This window comes from Magnusiomyces paraingens, assembly GCF_902498895.1.
Source record: "Magnusiomyces paraingens strain CBS 517.90 genome assembly, contig: contig1, whole genome shotgun sequence".
In the NCBI taxonomy this organism is placed as follows: domain Eukaryota; kingdom Fungi; phylum Ascomycota; class Dipodascomycetes; order Dipodascales; family Dipodascaceae; genus Magnusiomyces; species Magnusiomyces paraingens.
Genome location: NW_022474067.1, coordinates 25,066 through 44,019, shown reverse-complemented (window position 1 = coordinate 44,019; position 18,954 = coordinate 25,066). Strand labels below are relative to the sequence as shown.

General features: G+C 36.1%; 9 protein-coding genes across 9 annotated transcripts; 4 read left to right on the top strand and 5 right to left on the bottom strand.

The window, feature by feature from the left end:
- Positions 1-1,072: 1,072 nt before the first annotated feature.
- Positions 1,073-2,128, bottom strand: SAPINGB_P000018 (60S ribosomal protein uL4; the record flags this gene model as incomplete). The annotated part of the gene is made up of 1 exon (XM_031994743.1): positions 1,073-2,128. The coding sequence occupies one exon, from the start codon at positions 2,126-2,128 to the stop codon at positions 1,073-1,075; it is 1,056 nt and encodes a 351-aa protein (XP_031850634.1).
- A 1,216-nt stretch (positions 2,129-3,344) lies between these two features.
- SAPINGB_P000017 (uncharacterized protein) lies at positions 3,345-5,411 on the top strand (the record flags this gene model as incomplete). Its single annotated transcript, XM_031994742.1, has 1 exon — positions 3,345-5,411. One exon carries the CDS (start codon positions 3,345-3,347, stop codon positions 5,409-5,411), a length of 2,067 nt encoding a protein of 688 aa, XP_031850633.1.
- Positions 5,412-5,476: 65 nt separating this feature from the next.
- On the bottom strand, positions 5,477-7,007 carry SAPINGB_P000016 (uncharacterized protein; the record flags this gene model as incomplete). The annotated part of the gene is made up of 2 exons (XM_031994741.1): positions 5,477-6,859; positions 6,924-7,007. 2 exons carry the CDS (start codon positions 7,005-7,007, stop codon positions 5,477-5,479), a joined length of 1,467 nt encoding a protein of 488 aa, XP_031850632.1.
- A 334-nt stretch (positions 7,008-7,341) lies between these two features.
- SAPINGB_P000015 (uncharacterized protein) lies at positions 7,342-8,121 on the bottom strand (the record flags this gene model as incomplete). Its single annotated transcript, XM_031994740.1, has 1 exon — positions 7,342-8,121. One exon carries the CDS (start codon positions 8,119-8,121, stop codon positions 7,342-7,344), a length of 780 nt encoding a protein of 259 aa, XP_031850631.1.
- A 488-nt stretch (positions 8,122-8,609) lies between these two features.
- On the top strand, positions 8,610-9,944 carry SAPINGB_P000014 (uncharacterized protein; the record flags this gene model as incomplete). Its single annotated transcript, XM_031994739.1, has 1 exon — positions 8,610-9,944. The coding sequence occupies one exon, from the start codon at positions 8,610-8,612 to the stop codon at positions 9,942-9,944; it is 1,335 nt and encodes a 444-aa protein (XP_031850630.1).
- Positions 9,945-9,957: 13 nt separating this feature from the next.
- On the bottom strand, positions 9,958-11,067 carry SAPINGB_P000013 (uncharacterized protein; the record flags this gene model as incomplete). Its single annotated transcript, XM_031994738.1, has 1 exon — positions 9,958-11,067. One exon carries the CDS (start codon positions 11,065-11,067, stop codon positions 9,958-9,960), a length of 1,110 nt encoding a protein of 369 aa, XP_031850629.1.
- Positions 11,068-12,545: 1,478 nt separating this feature from the next.
- Positions 12,546-16,333, top strand: SAPINGB_P000012 (uncharacterized protein; the record flags this gene model as incomplete). The annotated part of the gene is made up of 2 exons (XM_031994737.1): positions 12,546-12,952; positions 13,003-16,333. The coding sequence occupies 2 exons, from the start codon at positions 12,546-12,548 to the stop codon at positions 16,331-16,333; spliced, it is 3,738 nt and encodes a 1,245-aa protein (XP_031850628.1).
- Positions 16,334-16,385: 52 nt separating this feature from the next.
- SAPINGB_P000011 (uncharacterized protein) lies at positions 16,386-17,402 on the bottom strand (the record flags this gene model as incomplete). Its single annotated transcript, XM_031994736.1, has 1 exon — positions 16,386-17,402. One exon carries the CDS (start codon positions 17,400-17,402, stop codon positions 16,386-16,388), a length of 1,017 nt encoding a protein of 338 aa, XP_031850627.1.
- A 573-nt stretch (positions 17,403-17,975) lies between these two features.
- On the top strand, positions 17,976-18,950 carry SAPINGB_P000010 (uncharacterized protein; the record flags this gene model as incomplete). The annotated part of the gene is made up of 1 exon (XM_031994735.1): positions 17,976-18,950. One exon carries the CDS (start codon positions 17,976-17,978, stop codon positions 18,948-18,950), a length of 975 nt encoding a protein of 324 aa, XP_031850626.1.
- Positions 18,951-18,954: the final 4 nt, after the last annotated feature.

The window sequence follows — 18,954 nt, the reverse complement described above, 5'->3', positions numbered from 1 at the left end:
ATAAAGCAAGATCCAGAAAACCCTCCTAAAAACCGACAAATTAATATTGTTTGAATATTTTTACCAAACCCGCCTCCTAAAGAAAAACAAATCATTAAAATAAGAGATATTATGTAAGGTTTTTTTCTTCCAAATTGTTCACTTATTGGCGACAAAAACATAGGTCCCACGCCCATTCCAAATAAGAATAATGTTATTCCCAATGCATTTACCGTATGATTTTTGTGAAACTCATTATGAAGATTATCAATCGATAGTGCATAAATAGAGGAAGAAGTTGTCACTGCCACAGCTGCAAGAAGGACTAACAACGCATAAATGTATCTTTGAACCAATGGTCTGTTTTTAACATTTTCTTTGTCGTTGATTCCATCCCAAGATACGCAAAAACTCTCGTCAAATTCCGATTGCGGATTGAAATGTTGCCATTCTATATTAGCGCTTTTTTCAATGTCAATTATTTTGATATTATTTTCCATAGACATTTTTAGTGTAGTTTAACATGTCTCATAAACAAAGTAAAAAAGAGCTCATGGTTTATGATATTTTGCTTTAATATATAGAAGCTTATGAATATTGATTTTGATATTAAAGAAGGAAAAAATGTTTGAGGGGCAGCCAGGTATCGGATCGATGCCGAGAGATTTTAATATTTCTTTTCTGTAACCACACCGAGTGTGTGAATTTTATTTTAAAAATAGTAGCTTTAATGATGTTAGGGTCAACATAAACTTTTTCAATTGCTTAAAAGATTTTCAAAAGATTATCTTTCAACTTATTCTTTTTGATCTTATATTTCATTTGCAACAAAATGTTTCAATAATACTTTTCAATCACTTTCATAGATTAAGCAAATCTTGGGATATTTTTAAGCTTTATAAATAGTTCTAATAAGTGTAGCACTGTTTCAATTAGCTTAAATATTACAAATCGGTTCAATATTTACCGTGACATTAAATAAAACAAATTTAGCAACTCCATAGAGAAATTTTTCTACAAGAAATTTTCTAGACACAAGAAATTAAAACAAAGCATAAACCATTTTTATTAATTTTTATAAAATCAAAACCATCTACTCCTGGTTCAAGATGTCAACAAGGACCTTGTTTGTGGCAACATCCTTCTTCTCAACCTTAGAAGTCTTCTTAACACCGGCATAAGGGTTGAGCTTCAAAAGAGCCTCCTTGTTCTTAAGAGGGTTCTTCTTTTGAGGAGCCTTCTCCTGTCTGTTCTTGTTAGCAGGTCTGAGAGCAGCCTGAATCTCGGAAGAATCGAGGATAGACTTGAGATCGCTGTTAGAAATAAGATCCTGGGGAAGAGAGAATCCAGACTTGGAAGCCCAAATGTCATCAAGGAGAGCAATGGCAGACTCAGTCCAAATGACAAATCTTCCAAGGTGGGAACCAGGAGCAAGCTGGAGAAGAGAAAGAGACTTCACGTTAGCAGTTTCAACACCAGGAATGTTCTTGAAAGCCTTAACGAGACCCTTGTCCTCAGCGTAGACAACAAGAGGGCCCTTTCTCTGAGTGAAGCGACGACCTCTGAGCTTACCCTGACCAGCACGGAGAGTCTTAGACTTAATAACACGGGCAACATCAGCACCGGCACCAACAGCCTTAAGAGCGGCAACGGCATCCTTAGTCTTGGAAATAGTCTCCAACTCGCTGGAAACTACAAGAGGAACCTCAGGGATCTTCTCGGCACGGTGACCACGGGCAAGGACAAGAGGAGCGACAGCGGTAGCAGCAATAGCAGAAGCAGTAGCGTATCTCTTTTGGTTGTGGTTGACCTTGACGTGCCACTTTCTCCAGACCTTGGTAGGAGCGAAAAGTCTACCACCACGGCACATGTTGCCAAAAGCAGCCTGACCAGAACGGTGAGTACCGCCGCCACCAACACGGGGAATTCTAGCAACAGCACGACCGGTACCCCAAGATTCAGCAGAGGTTTGCTCACCGGCATTGCTGGCAACAGCGTAAGCCTGACGCTTGTTCTTAGCAACACCAGTCCAGACAGAGTGAACAATGTCGGTTCTGATGGGAGCCTTGAAAATGGCAGGAACAACGACGTTGGAAGACGAAGTCTCACCAGAAAGGGAGTAGACAGTGATTTGAGGGCGAGCGGACATTTTGTTGTCTGAAACTACTTCAAGGCAGAAGGTCAATGAAGAATCGAGGATCGTCAGTGAAAGAAGTGCAAAATTTTGCAATGCCGGTATTTTTTTTTTTTCTTCTCACTCTAATATTGAAAAATGGTGGTTAGCAAAATAATATTAATCCCTAACCCGAGTCATTTTTTGTTACACATATTGTGACTGTTATTTCCAATAGAGAAATTTTAATTACAATTCCCAAATATTCTTTAATTAAGTAATAAGTATCATGGTTATTACATATTGCCCATGTTACTTCTAAGCTTACCTAATTTAATAAAAAACCAAAACTAACTTAACTATATACATAAGTTATACTTATCTTTGCTTGGGTTTTTTGATAAGCATTTTTTTAAAAATTTAGCAATAATCAAGCTAGTTTTCTCATATATATATATTTATCAAAATTGATCTTATCAATGCTAACTATTTAACTGTAATAAGCATCGCAAATTACACTCAATAAAGCAGTAGGAATATTTTGCTTAGATGTGAATTAGCTTCAATCTACTGATAAATATTTACCCAATATATTCAAAGTAATATTGGGTAAATAAAGAAAGAAAGAAAGAAAAAACTCCCCCTTAACGGTAGTTGCGACTGGCCCAGGTTTATCTTTGCTTTTAGGGCGAAACGTAGTAGAGTAGTAGTAGTAGTAGTAGTAGTAGTAGTAGTAGAACATGGTAGCACTAAACATAAAATGTTTTGTTGGGCTTAGACCCTATCAAGGTGTGCTGTATTGTACCCATTGCTAGGTTTGCGTATCATAGAATTATATCATAAAATTAATACCTATTTTATCAGTTAAGTAATATCCTATCGCTGATAAGTGACCACTAAGAGGACTGAAGATCTAACACCTGCTACATGGCTTTGTATACTAAAAAGAATGGGCTCACTTTAGACGTTCCAAATAAGCCCGTAACCTTTGTCGTTTTAGTTATCTAAATGTATTTTCGATAAGTAAAAAAATACTGGTCTATAAAAACTTTAATCTTTGTTCTTCTCTGTTCTTCTTCTCCTTTTTTTTTAATCCTTTTACTCTCTTTTTCTCACAATTTCTTTTTATTCCCTCCCTTTAAGTCATTCTTTAAACAACTTTCAAAAATCTCAAAAAGTTCATTACTCTTTCCCTCCACAAATCTTAACAACAAACCACTCATTCTAAACTTTTTAGTATATACTATTTAATATGTCAGAACAACAATCGACAGAGTCAAATCTTCCTGGAGTGATCAAAATTGACCCGTGGCTAAAGCCTTTTGCCTCTGATATTGCTCGACGTGCTGCAATTGCTCAAGACTGGGTTGATAGATTAGAAACGGACGAAAAAGGAATTGTGGCGTTCGCGGAAGGCTACAAGTACTATGGTTTTCAGGTTAATGATAAGACTGGCGATATAACATATCGTGAATGGGCTCCTAATGCTGTTGCCGCTTCCTTAATTGGAGATTTTAATGGCTGGGACAAGTCAGCTAACGTCATGAAAGTTAATGAATACGGTGTCTGGTCAACGATCATTCCTGCTTCAAGACCTGGTGTCAGTGCTATCCCTCATGGAACCAAAGTAAAAATTGCTTTAAAGCTTCCTGGTGGTAACTGGATTGAACGTCTTCCTGCGTGGATTAAGCGTGTAACTCAAGATTTGTCCGTTTCTCCTGCTTATGATGCTATTTTCTGGAACCCTCCCCGAAAGTATGTTTGGAAAAACAAGGCACCACCCAAACCTGAGGCTGTGAAGATTTACGAGGCCCATGTGGGCATCTCTACCACTGAAGCCAAGGTAGGAACTTATAAGGAGTTTACTCAAAACGTTTTGCCACGTATTCACCGTTTGGGATACAATACAATTCAATTGATGGCCATTATGGAGCACGCTTATTATGCATCTTTTGGCTATCAAATTACTTCATTTTTTGCTGCGTCATCTCGTTATGGACCACCTGAGGATCTTAAGGAGCTTGTCGATACTGCTCATGGACTTGGAATCACTGTTTTGCTTGACGTTGTACATTCCCATGCCAGCAAGAACGTTCTGGATGGTCTTAATGACTTTGACGGAACTGACTATCAGTATTTTCATGGCGGTAGTAAAGGTCAACATGATCTTTGGGATTCACGTTTGTTTAACTATGGAAAACACGAAGTATTGAGATTTTTGCTTTCCAATTTACGCTTTTTCATTGATGAGTATCATTTCGATGGATTCCGTTTCGACGGTGTAACTAGCATGTTGTATTTGCATCATGGGATCGGTACAGGCTTTTCTGGAGGTTATCATGAATATTTTGGTCCCTCTGTTGATGAAGAAGGTGTTGTTTATCTTATGCTTGCAAATATTATGCTTCGAAAGCTCAACCCTAATATCATAACAATTGCAGAAGATGTATCTGGTATGCCTACACTTTGTATTTCGACAGATCTTGGTGGAATTGGCTTTGATTATCGTTTAGGGATGGCTATTCCTGATATGTGGATCAAACTTTTAAAAGAAAAATCCGATGATGAGTGGAATATGGGTGATATTTGCTGGACCTTAACCAATAGAAGACATATGGAGAAAACTGTGGCATATGCTGAGTCTCATGATCAAGCATTAGTTGGTGATAAAACCCTGGCATTTTGGCTTATGGATAAGGAGATGTACACACACATGTCTGTTTTATCTGATCCCAGTTCTATTATCGACCGAGGAATTGCATTGCACAAAATGATTAGATTCATTACGCATGCCCTTGGTGGTGAAGGTTGGCTCAATTTTGAAGGAAACGAATTTGGCCATCCTGAATGGCTTGACTTTCCTAGAGCTGGAAATAACAGTTCGTTTCACTATGCAAGAAGACAATGGAATTTGGTGGATGATCATTTGTTGAAATATAAATATCTCAATCAGTTTGATACTGTAATGGAGCACACTGAAGATAAGTATAAATGGCTTTCTTCACCGCAAGCTTACGTGTCGCTTAAGAATGAAAGTGACAAAGTTATTGTTTTCGAAAGAGCGGGTGTTTTGTTTGTCTTTAATTTCCATCCTACCCAGTCTTATCAAGATTATCGAGTTGGAGTGGAGGTACCAGGAACCTACCGTATTATTCTTGATACTGATTCTGAAGAGTTTGGAGGGTTCAAAAGAATCGATCATGATAAAACTCGTTGCCTTACGACACCCTTTGAGTGGAATAATCGGAAAAATTTTATTCAAATTTATTTGCCTAGTCGGTGCGCTCTTGCTTTTGCATTAGAAAATAAAATTTCCTAATTGTTTTGTGTATTTTATTTTATATTGAAGAATTTATTAAATTATTTTAAGTATATTTAAAGCATTTATTTGGGGCCAATCATTTCCTCAGGTCTGACCCAAGCATCAAATTCTTCAGAGGTAAGAACACCAAGTTCAAGAGCAGACTCCTTAAGAGTAATACCCTTCTTGTGAGCATTCTTGGCCACCTTAGAAGCAGCATCGTAGCCAATCTTAGGGTTAAGAGCAGTAACAAGCATGAGAGACTCCTTCATAAGCTGGTTGATACGCTTTTCGTTGGCAGTGATGCCCTCAACACAGTGAATTCTGAAAGAGCGGGCACCATCAGCAAGAAGACGAACAGAAGAGAGCAAGTTGGAAATCAAGACAGGTTTGAAAACGTTGAGTTCAAACTGGCCAGAAGCACCAGCAAAAGTAATGGTTGAGTGGTTGCCAAAAACTTGTGTGCAAACCATGGTAAGAGCTTCATTTTGAGTAGGGTTAACCTTGCCAGGCATGATTGAAGAACCAGGTTCATTTTCGGGAAGGTGAAGTTCACCGTAGCCGCAACGGGGACCAGAACCAAGGTATCTAATATCGTTGGCAATTTTGAAAAGAGAAGCAGCAACAGTGTTAAGAGCACCAGAAGCTTCAACAATAGCGTCGTGAGCGGCTAAAGCCTCAAACTTATTGGGAGCAGTGAAAAATTGCTCACCAGTAAGCTTAGTGACGGTTTCAGCGATAGCAGTATCAAAGCCCTTGCGTGTGTTAAGGCCGGTACCAACAGCAGTACCACCTTGGGCAAGGAATCTGAGATGGGGAAGAACACCCTTAACTCGGTCGATACCATTTGCAATCTGAGTGGCATAACCGGAAAATTCCTGACCAAGAGTAAGAGGGGTAGCATCTTGAAGATGAGTGCGGCCAATTTTAATGATATTAGCAAATTCCTTTGACTTGTCGTCAATGGCCTTGTGAAGAGCTTCGAGGCTAGGAATAAGAGATCTGGTGATTTCAAGGACAGCAGCAATATGCATAACAGTAGGGAAAGTATCATTAGATGATTGAGACATATTAACGTGGTCATTGGGGTGAACAGGCTTCTTAGAACCAAGTTTGCCGCCAAGAATCTCAATAGCACGGTTGGAAATAACCTCGTTAGAATTCATGTTGGACTGAGTACCAGAACCAGTCTGGAAAACAACAAGAGGGAATTGATCAGTGAGTTTACCGTCAATGACTTCTTGGGCAGCCTCTTGAATAGCGGCACCAATCTTGGGATCAAGACCATAGGTCATGTTAACAGTGGCAGCAGCCTTCTTCAGAATACCAAAAGATCGAATAACAGGTTCGGGGAGTCTCTCGCGGATGCCACCAATTTCAAAGTTCTGGAGAGATCGCTGAGTCTGGGCACCCCAGTACTTGGTATCATCAACTTCAATTTCACCAAAGGCATCAGTCTCAATTCTCTTGCCCTTATACTTAGGTTAGAATGTGTTTATGTTTTTGAGCAAATTTTTTCTCTAATCATACCAAAACAACGGCAGAAGAATTGAATTGTCTGCGAATGGTGTTAAGAGACACCGATTTTGAAGAAGCAGTAAATCCTCTAATCATTGTTACGACGTAAATTTATTTATTTAAAATAAATATATATATATAATTGAGGTATAAAAATTAAAAATGAAGTGAATGGTGGGGCAAGAAGAAGAAGAAAGGGAGGTTGATGAGAAAAAACCAGAATTTATTCAATTGGCTAAACCGGCAACCCCCACCAAGCCTATTTCTGTCCAAGTTTTTCTGGGGAAGCAGCCAATAATATACAACGTACCAAGCCGATATTATTACAAAAAAACTGTGCAACAAAAACGAAAAAAACTCGCTTTATCGTATTTATAAATGTTATCATAATTATTATTAAATAAAATAAAATAAAAAGCATCTAATAGTTTTAGTATGGTTTAAACCGATTTTTTTGTCGCATCTCAGTTATTTTCTCTCTATCCTCGTTGAACTTCTTTAACAGGTCATTAGTTGCTTTTTTCTTTTGTTCGCGAATTTGAAATCGGTAGAAATCTACCATTTGGCTCTTTTTATTTCGTTTATCAGCCTCTAATTTTAATTTTGCTTGAGTTGCAGAGGTTTGTGCTGCAATACTAGCCTTTGAACCACGAGCATTACTAACAACAAGTGTAAATCCATCCTCATCAACAAGTCCTGACTTCGATCGCCTGCTCCTCTTCTCCCTTTCTTCAGCTTCATTGTAGGCGTTCATAAATTCATTAACGCTTTTCATTAATGTGACAGGATCAGTGAACTTTTCAAATCCTTTTGAAATGTACTTTTTATAACCAGAATCATCATTGGGCCAGATATATACATCTTTATCAAGCTTGTACAACTGTTTTGCTTTTGAAAGGAAACGGCTACAAGAAGCTTTATCGACAAAAACAATTTGTGCACGATTTCCTGTCTCAGGTCGATAATCTTCCACAATTACACCCGCAACATCCTGGCAAAAAGACTTAATTTGATCAATAGACGATGAAATTGGGAGGTTTACTGCATAGACAACTCTACCCTCTTCACTATGTTCATTATCAACCAGAGACTTCATGTCATGCTTCTTAAGATAAATAACATGATAAACTGGGTTTTTTTTTTCTTTGCTGAGAGAAACAGGAGTGACTGTATATCCATTTATTTGTTCCGGAAACGATATTTGCCTCATTTTTTTAAAAGAATTAATAATATTGGGATTTTTCTTTTTTTTTTGAATCTTATCAACTGATCTAATTGCGATGATATATTCCAAGGTAAAAGGTTCAGTCTTCTACTGAAAAAATAGCATTGTGAAAAAAATTTTTTGTGGAAAATCACGTGCAATACTTATATTTCTAATTTTGATGAAATTTTTGTATACAATTTGTATTTAACTCACATTTGTAAAATCTCATATAAAAAGTTAGGGTTTATTGCATCTTTTTAAAATTAAGTTGGTGTTGGAAATCAAGGGATTCAAATTTTTTAAATTTGTTACTTATTACCTTAAAGTATTAAATCATTTTTCTTCACCATCCTACTTTTAACAAAGATTCTTTCATTTTTTTTATTTGTAATAAAGTTAAATCTATTACAGCTTATCTTTTTTTTTTTTTTTTTTTAAACTTTACTCTTCCCTGTTTATTTTCATTTTATTTGATTTATTGAATATTAACCATGTATGATCCCGCTCGAGATTCATGGAACTCTGAGGAAGAAGAGACTACTGAAATTTCAAATACAGACCAACAATCAAAAAACTATGATGTTAAAGAATCAGTAAATGCTGCCGAGTCTTCTAAGCCTGCAATTGATAAATTAGACAACATAAGCAACCAAAATGATTCCAGCAAAAAAGTTGAGCCATCTGCAATTATTGTACAAAACAAAACCACTGGTCAATCTGATAGACACGAACTTAGCCCTGATCATAATTCTCCTCCTCGCAAAAAACTGAAACGCCCTTCTACCCGCACTTCTCAAAAAGAAAGAGAAGAGAAGACAAGGGAGCTTCGTGAAAGGCTTGAAAGACACGAAAAAAAAAATGATCATGATGCATTTAGCAATAATGAGAACAATTTGAGAACTTTTGGAAGTAAACCTAGAGGAGTTGATCGAGAAAAAGTAAAAGACCATTACAATAAACTTCCAAACCAGGGCCAAGAAAGAAGAAAACAATCTCCAATTTTTAAGTTAAGGTCTTTTAATAATTGGGTTAAAAGCATTTTGATTTACAAATATGCCCAACGGGGTGATGTTGTTCTCGATATTGGATGTGGAAAAGGAGGTGACCTTTGGAAATGGGAACGCGCAGGAATTAAAGGGTTTATTGGAATAGATGTGGCGAATGTCAGTATTGAAAATGCTCAAGATCGTTATCACAGTAGAAGGCCTAGGTTTTGGGCTGATTTTTGTGTTGGTGATGTTTTCGAACAGAAAGTTGAAGAAATAGTTCAGCCTGATGCCTTCCCCGTGAGTATTGTTTCCTGCCAATTCTGTTTACATTATTCTTTTGAAAATGAGTCTCGAGTTCGTACTTTACTGGAAAATATTAGTCGCGTTCTTCTTCCTGGCCATTACTTTATTGGGACCATTCCCAACTCTGATGTTATACTTAAGCACATTCGAAAGCTTGGTCCCAATGAGCGTAAATGGGGAAACTCAATTTATTCAGTTGAATTTGAAAGCGACCCTCCTCGAGATGGGAAATTTATTCCTCCATATGGTCACAAGTACACGTTTTTCTTAGAAGATGCTGTTGGAAATGTTCCAGAGTATGTTGTCCCTTTTGAATCCTTTCGTGCATTATGTGAGGAATATGATTTAATTCTTGACTATAAAAAACCTTTTCTCAAGCTTTTTGAAGAGGAAAGTAGTACACCGCAAGGAAGTGAACTTGCAAGAACTTTTAAAGTTTTTAAGAAAGACAACACTCTTGGAATAGATGGAGATGAAAAAGAAGCATGCGGATTTTATCTTGCATTTGCATTTCGAAAAAAAGGAAAATTTTAATTTAAAAGCTAATCTATGGGTCCCAATCCCAAAAAAATGACAAGTATTGTGGAAGGGATGAATCAAGACATGCTTCACGATAATCAAGGATCTTATCACCAAGAATATCCGTAAAAGTTTCTAATGGACATGAGGTTCCCGGTCCGTTTGTACAGTTATGAAAAGGAACCACAGCTTCATTTACTAAAATTCTAACGAAGCTTTTTTCACTACAGTTCATCTTTTCAATAACAACTTCACCCCCCATTGGTGTATTATCCCCACGAACCCAAGGATGATTAAGCATAGCATAATCATAAGGAAGACTTTCTTCACTGGAAAAAATGCCCAGTGTTGATAGGAAAAAATTAATATGAGTATCATGTGTAAATGAAATATACACGGGAATATGAGGTTCTTGTTGTAAAAGAGTCAGTGTGGCGTTTGCATAGACAGATCCTAATGTAGCTGAGAGATCATTCCCCGGTCCGTTTTTATAATAGTATCGTAAAGCTCGACCGTAGCCATGAAGAACATGATCGTAATCACTAAATATTTCACAAAAATTTTGAGAACCTACTGCAGTCAACTCAAATCCACACATGTCTAGCAAATTGCTTATATCACCTATTGTAATATCCACATTTGGCGCAAAATGCTGTAATTTAAAAAGTGTATCATTGAAAACATATAAATATGATTTCAAGTTAGAAGTTGTTCCAGGATCATATTTAGGACATGAACGATCTGGGGTCAATGAATTAGCACCTTGAGTTGCTGATTCTGGCACTACGACAATTTTTGTATTATTAATACCTAACCCTTTTGAAAAATATTGCGCTGTAATTTGATCCCTGTGGCTAGATGCCGTAAAAATCGGAAAGTCACCTTGAAATTTGTCCAAGAGATAATCATATCTCTTTTTAAAAGTTTGCCCCTTTTTAAAAGCTCCATCGATTCCATTATAAGGACCCAAAGTAGTAAGTTCCCCATGCTTCTCACTTGGAAAAATAGTGTGATATTGGTAATCTTTTAAAAATGCTAAGGGTCCAGTTATATTTTTGCCTGTAAATTTATCTAAAGTAGTTTTGTATTCAGCCCCTGCACCCATTGTTGGATACCTTTCATTGTGACGATGTATCATATGAGCTTGTATAATTTTACAATCATCTGGAATTGTGATTTCAAGATCAAACTTTGGAAATGGCTCATACGGACCTTGACCACCTAAGTGCTGAAACAGATTGAAGCTCACACTTGAAGAAAACAAGCTCAAATTTAAGATAGAGGTTTTTTCGGAATAGATACATATGAAAAGTATTATTGTCCCAAGGCATAAAGAGCTTAATGTTATGATAGTTTTTTTAGAAATGCGAATTTCAATCATGGTTATTCAAAGAGTAAAAGAAAATGTATATATATTGAAATTAAAATAGGTTCTGAAATATCAAACCAAACAATAAACTACAGGACCAAATTAAAAATAAAATAAAACTGATGTTGAATTTTAACTTCATGTTTTTGCACGTGGGAAATATCATATGAATTTTATAATTATTGCAATAATTATGTCTAACTAACTGTTTCAATTATAATGTCGCCCAATTAAGTCACATCTTGTTAAATAATGAATAAGAGATGTATAGCACTAGCATAGCCTGCCATAGTGCCACAAAAAAAAATAAGTATTGGTTGTTATTTGCTATTGATGGTAACATCGTTTTTTTGTGTTCTTCTTGTTCCTTTTCCTTCAACAAACCATGCCAATCTGCATCTGTCAACAAACCACTTTTAGGTTATTCCCTAAGGGTTACATTTAATTAATACATTTAACAAACTCCATCTATAAAAATATCAAGTTATTTATGCTATTTTAGTATTTGAATTTCATTAAATAGTTTTGATAGTTTATAAGCTTTATCAAATAAACAATAAATAACCGACTCTCGATTTTTTTTGAGATTAGAATAAAGGAGGTAAGTGAAACATTAATTATTCGACTAACAGCTGCTTTAATGTTCAATGTCAGTATCTAATTGGCAAAAGCTACTAATAGTAAACATATTTTTTCATGAAAAGTCCAAGATACAATCCTTATGGTTTGCATAAAGTTACCAAATTATGACGGTAACTTTGTCAAATTGATTTATTGCTTTCTAAATCTAATTGATGAACATTTACAACAACTTATGAGCTCTAATTTAGAAGCTATCTATTGGTAGGGGATAAATAATTCAAAAATTTAATGATTTCGTCGTCGGACCAGTGATCGGTGACGGCTGTAATAGAAACTACATGAAGTCGCCTTGATTGCCCTCAAAACCATATCTTTTTTTTTATGCAGCCATGATGACTCAGCAACTGTGCAGCACTTTCTTATCAGTTTTGCTCAACCTCCACTTTCTTTCAAGTACCAAATTGTCTCTCTTCTTTTTTCTTTTCGACATAATTCTTATATTCATTAATAAAAATTCCATGTCAAATTGTTACGAATATCTTTAGTATATCCTCTTTTCTTCTCTTCTCTTTTCTTCTCTTCTTTTATTATATTTTATTTTCTACTTATATATCTCTGTTTATTTTTATGGCATTTAGATGCCTTTGCAAACTACTCATAGTACGATGGCTGAACTCGAAGGCCGATTATATTACGGACGAACCTCAGGAAAATCAGATACCAAACATATTCATAGAACAAAAGAAATTGATAACAATGGTCAACAAGAAGCAGATTCTCATAAGCTTGGCACATTTGAGGGTGTTTTTATCCCTACAACTTTAAATGTCCTTTCTATTCTAATGTTCTTGAGATTTGGCTTTATTCTATGTCAAGCTGGAATTTTGGGAATGTTTGGGTTATTATTAATTTCATATTGTATTGATCTTCTCACAACTCTTTCGGTATCTGCAATTGCCACCAACGGCACAGTTAAAGGAGGTGGTGCTTACTATATGATCAGTAGATCGTTGGGTCCAGAATTTGGCGGAAGCATTGGATTAGTTTTTTACATTGGTCAAGTATTAAATGCGTATGTCGACTTTAAAATTCATTTAATAGGTTTTAACAATGTTTTTTTAGTGGTATGAATGTTGTCGGTTTCTGCGAGCCCATGTTGATAAACTTTGGAGCTGAGAATGGTCTCACGGCAAAAATTCTTCCCGAAGGAAGATATTGGATGTTGTTTTATTCCACCATTCTTTTATTATTTTGTTCTGGAATTTCTTTAAAACAAGCGTTATTTGCAAAGGCTGGTAAAATTTTGTTTGTTGTTTTAATTTTCAGTACTTTTACTGTTCCTATTTCTGCATTTTTTGTTAAACCATTTGTTGATGCAAAATTTGGATCATATACAGGGTTTTCTTTGAGCACAATAAAGGAAAATCTTTTCCCATTATTTAAGGCTGTACCAGGTGAAGGAATAATGAATTTCCGTCTTCTTTTTGGAATTTTTTTCCCTTCCACAGCCGGAATTTTTGCTGGTGCTTCGATGTCCGGTGATTTAAAGAAACCGTCAGTTAGCATCCCAGAAGGAACACTAAGGGGACTTTTATTAACTTTTATATCATATTCATTGGTTATCATTACTATGGGATCTTGCATTTCTCGTGATATGCTTTTTCGGGATGTCCAGGTTCTTCAAGATGTGAACATAAACAAATATTTCATTATTATGGGAGAGTTTTCAACATCTTTGTTTTCGGCAATTGTCGGCATCATTGGATCTGCCAAACAACTTCAAGCAGTTGCTCGTGACGAAGTTCTTCCTTTCACATCAATTTTTGCAACTGGGACTCCCGGAACAGATGATCCAATTGCAGCCGTAATATTTACTTATGCGTTAGCACAGGTCATTATATTTTTTGACGTGAATCAAATTGCGACATTTATTACAATGGCATTTCTTATGACTTTTATTGTGACGAACTTGGCTTGCTTTTTATTGAGAATTGCAAGTGCACCGAACTTTCGCCCATCGTTTCGATATTTCAACTCTTTCACTGCTGCTGCAGGTGCAGGTGCATCTATTGCAGCCATGTTTGTCGCTGACGGTGTTTCGGCCTCCCTTATGATTTTGGTGCTGATTGGGCTTTTTATTACCATTCATTATATTTCACCTCCAAAACCTTGGGGGGATGTTTCTCAGAGTTTAATTTATCACCAAGTACGAAAATACCTTTTGCGTCTTCGACAAGACCATGTTAAATTTTGGCGGCCCCAAATTCTTTTGTTAGTTGATGATCCTAGATCAGCTTGGAATTTAATAGCATTTTGCAACAACCTTAAAAAGGGTGGGCTTTACATTTTAGGTCATGTCCTTGTCACTAAAGACTTTCAACAGTCTTTTGATGAGATAAAAAAGCAGCAAAATGCTTGGATCCAATTGCGTGATCTTAGTAAAGTAAAGGCTTTTGTTCAAATTGGTGCGGGCCCTGATGTGGTTTGGGGTGCTCGTAACGTATATCTAGGATCTGGGTTAGGAGGGATGAAACCAAACATTACTGTATTAGGATTTTTTGAGAGACGTTCCACTCCTGGTTCAGAAAATTCCAAAACTGTTATTCCATATGATACTCTTCCCACTGATAACTGTCGTCAAGAAAGCTCTATTACTGTTTCACAATGGGTTAATATAATTGAAGATTTGCTTATTATGCGAGCAAATGTTGCAATCGCTAAAGGTTTTCATAACCTAGAGCTTCCATTTACCAAAAAATCTAATGGAAAAAAATTTGTACCAACGAAAAAGTACATTGATTTGTATCCTATTCAAATGTCTGCTCATATTATTGATGAAAATGGGGAAACAAGTGCATTGACAACTAATTTCGATACGTATACTCTTATTTTACAAATGGGCGCTATTTTGAACACAGTTCCTGCATGGAAGCAAAGTTATGAATTGCGCGTTATTGTGTTTGTTGAATTTGAGGAAGACGTTGAAGAAGAAAGGTCTCGTATTAATGTATTACTTGAACGTCTTCGAATCAAAGCTCAAGTATTAGTGAAGTGTTTAAGTTCAGGAGAATTTGAAGCTTATGAAATAATTGTTCGGGGTAGACATGATGATAAAGGAAATATTGAAGAGGTCCTTTCTAAGTTAGAGTGGTGGCAAGAGCTTCAGGAAGCTCGTCAAGAATATGAAATGACTTATGGAGTCAATGGCGATTTAAGCAGACTTGGTGCAATTCCCGCTAACCGAATCGACGGTATTGTAAACGATAATGGCTCTGCTGTACCTCAACAAATTAGTGGAACCCCTTCTTCTCCCGTTCCATTTTCTAAGATTCTTGGGCAACGCCAGCGAAGACATACCATTTCTTCTTTACAACAGATGGGAATTTCGTTTAGTATGCATACAAATAAACTTTTGAAATCTCAGGTGAAACATGCAACAGATTTTTTCCGCGATGAGGTTGATGGATATTCTTCTGACTCCGATTCAGTTGTGATCACAGATACTGGCTCTCTTTCTAGCTCTATGAAAGATTTTCTTGAAGCGAATAATAACAAAAGTCCTAGTCGCCGTGGTTCTAAATCTGCTTCTTCGATTTTAGATAACGGACAAGGGTCTACTCTGAATGATAGATTTCCCAAAGGAGTTAAACGATCAAGTTCAGTAGTTGGCTCTAATAACTTTAAACCTGATAAAACTGACACTAATGGGGTGCCTTCTGCAAGTACTTCTGTTGGTGCTGTATCCTCTTTATCATCAGGTATTGCAGCTACCAATACACTGAACAGAGAAGGCTATGGCTCTGGCTCAGGTTACACCTCAGATGCCTCTGTATCTCGATCTGGTACTAGTACTCCTAGTCTCAGTACCAATAACAGCAGAAAAAGTAAGAGTAGACCAAATTTTACTGGATTGGCAATCCCCCATACTACTGTGGAAGAGCTTGACGATGGACGCCCTACTATCATGTTTGATAAGAGTTCGGAACGGAAGAAAAAGCATGAAAAGCGAAATGTTACGTTTGAAGCACCACCAAAAGAAACGTCGCCTCTTGTTTCAGCTCCAAGTAGCTCATACAACAGCGTTACACCATATGATAGGGGCGAAGCAATTCAACAAGAAGAGGCCACAATAGGAATAGATGAAAACGAGGTACCAAACGAAGATGCGGAAGATGACGATGACGATGACGATGAAGATGAGGACGAAGCCACTTACTTGTCATTTAATCACCTCCCAGCTAACGCTCAACATTTGATTTTGAATAATCTTATGAAGGAAACATCAAATGACACAGCGGTTATCTTTTCTACTTTGCCTGCGCCTTCTTTAGGTACACATTTAAATGATGAAGATTCTAATCAGTATATTGAATCTTTGGAAATTTGGTGCAAGGATCTTCCACCAATTCTTCTTCTTCATTCCCAGACTATTACAGTCACAACTGCATTATAAATTATAAATTATAAATTATCTATTCTCTAGTTCATAAGTTATATAAAAACAATTAACACATCAAATATTTAAGATCTCCAGTGCTATTACGATCACTTGCATTTTTTGGTTCAAATTTGTAAGAAATAGCGATATCTAGATCACGAGGATTTTTTTCAGTAGGAGAGCAAGTTATTTTACCTTGAATTACTTCTCCTTTTTTCACTTGAAGAACGTCTTTCAAATAAAATACAGTTTGTTTCCAATGTGTATAATTTCCGTGAGGACCAGTCGAAAATCTAACAGGGACAGGTCCCTTTGAAAATTCAATATCAAACCACGCAATCAAGGCATGGATATTATCATCACGCTGAACACGAATCTTAAAGTCGTTTTGAAAGGAAAGATCTTCCTTCTTCACTTTATGGATATCAATATGAAATACAGAAGCTGAATCTGTCGCTATAGATTTTAACTCAACTGTATCAACCAAAGGATCAGCTAAAACAATTTCTTGAAAAGGTGAATAGTCAAATCCGTAAACGTCATTCCAATATCCAACCTTTTCTTCTTTGTACTCAGCATCTTCAATTCCTGCAAGATAAATTGTAGCTTTATCAGGTAAAATTAGACCATCTGGTTTAAGATATTTGTCTCTTGCCACAAGTACTGTATCAAGCATCGATTCATAAAGTAAGAAATATCCCATCCACTCAGACACAATAATATCAACTTGAGGATATGGCAATTCAATTTCTTCAAGCTTTCCTTGGATAAGAGTGATTTTATCCGAAAATCCGTTTAAATCAACAATTTTTCGGGCCATATTGATAATATTGGACATGTCAACACCAATAACATGTTTAGCACCGGCACGAGCAGCAAACATAGAGAGAATTCCTGTCCCACATCCGACATCTAAAACAATTTTATCTTTAAAAAGAGATGGATTTTGGTAAATAGCACTTCTGTATGAGAGAGTTCTTGTTTGATCTTTCAGCATCTCTTCGTGAATACCATAGTGATCATAAGAAGAAAAATAATGCTTCTCAGAATAAGGCATAGAAGTCTTTTCGTTAGGTACACTCATTTTTGGTGTTTTCAATCAATCATAAAAAATTAAAAAAAAAGAAAAAATTATTGCTATGTCTTGTTATAAAAATTTTTTTGAAGAGAAAAAAAAGGCAGATGTCTAATTTCAAAATTTTTTCAAAATGAATCACATGACCATTACATAATATATTATATTAGGATATTCCCCACAATTATTAACAATTGCTCAAATGCATTTCGAATTTCAAAAAATTTTAACATCTTCATTTTTTGAAAAAACTAAAATTCACAGTACAATATGGAAAACCCAATAAAGAGCCCTCGAATGATAAATTCTTTTTCAAATTCAAATGAAAAATTAAATCAACATTCTATCGTTAAAAAGCAAATACGAAAAAAAAAAACTACAAGGGCTTGTATACATTGTCAAAAAGCTCATTTAACTTGTGATGAAGGCCGGCCATGTCAAAGATGTATTCGAAAAGGCATTCATGATTGCAAAGATGGAATTCGAAAAACAGCCAAGTATTTACTAGATTTTCCGATTGAAAACCATATTTCTTCTGAGAACAGGAATAACAAAGGGAACGGAGCGCAATACTATTCTTCGATGCTTGTCCCAAACACATTTCACACACGAGTTCAAAAAGTCGCTAATACATTCCATACACAAGCCAATAACTCTTTTTTGACTTCTAATAGTAGCTGTAAGGGAATTACTGAATCTGCTCCTCCATCTCCACCAGGTCCAACGTCACCCTCACCGTCAAATACCATAGACTTTTCTTCAAAAGCTGCTAACCTTGAATACGAATCTATCGCTAATTTTTTTGGTGATGACTTTTCTGCGACACTCGATCATTTAAATAACACTAATGTTTTAAAAATTTCTTTAGATACACCATCAAGCTGTTCATCAGAAGCTTCTCCTTCAGATATTATTTCTAATAGCCAAGCTGCTAACAGCACATCTCGAATATCGCAATTTCACAAACTATACAGTACTCCAGAAGATGTCTATACTAATGTTTCTGCCCCCTTTCCATATACACAAGGATATCATTCTCTTATTGCCTATCTTCGTCAACGGTTTAATTCTGACAGACTATTAATATTGGCTAAGTCGATGGCTGAATACCGACCTTCCTTTATTGCTGCTACAAAAACATTACAAGAAGATGACTTAATATTTATGGAAAAATCTTTTCAACGAACCCTTTTAGAGTTCAACAAGTATATATTAAGCTCTGGAACGCCCACAATTATTTGTCGTAGAACTGGCCAGATTGCTGCTGTAGGAAGCGAATTTTGCCTGTTAACGGAATGGTCGTATGAGGATCTAGTTTCACCTAATGGTGATACTAAATTTATAATTGAACTGATGGATGATGACTCTGTGATGAAGTATTTTGAAGTCTTCACTAAGCTCGCATTTGGAGATTCTCGAGGTGTCATAATGACTGATTGTACACTTTTAAACCCATCTGGTAAAAAAATCAAAACAGCTTGCACTTGGACGGTAAAAAGAGACGTTTTTGACATTCCAATGATGATAGTAACTAATTTTCTTCCAATATTAGATTAAATTA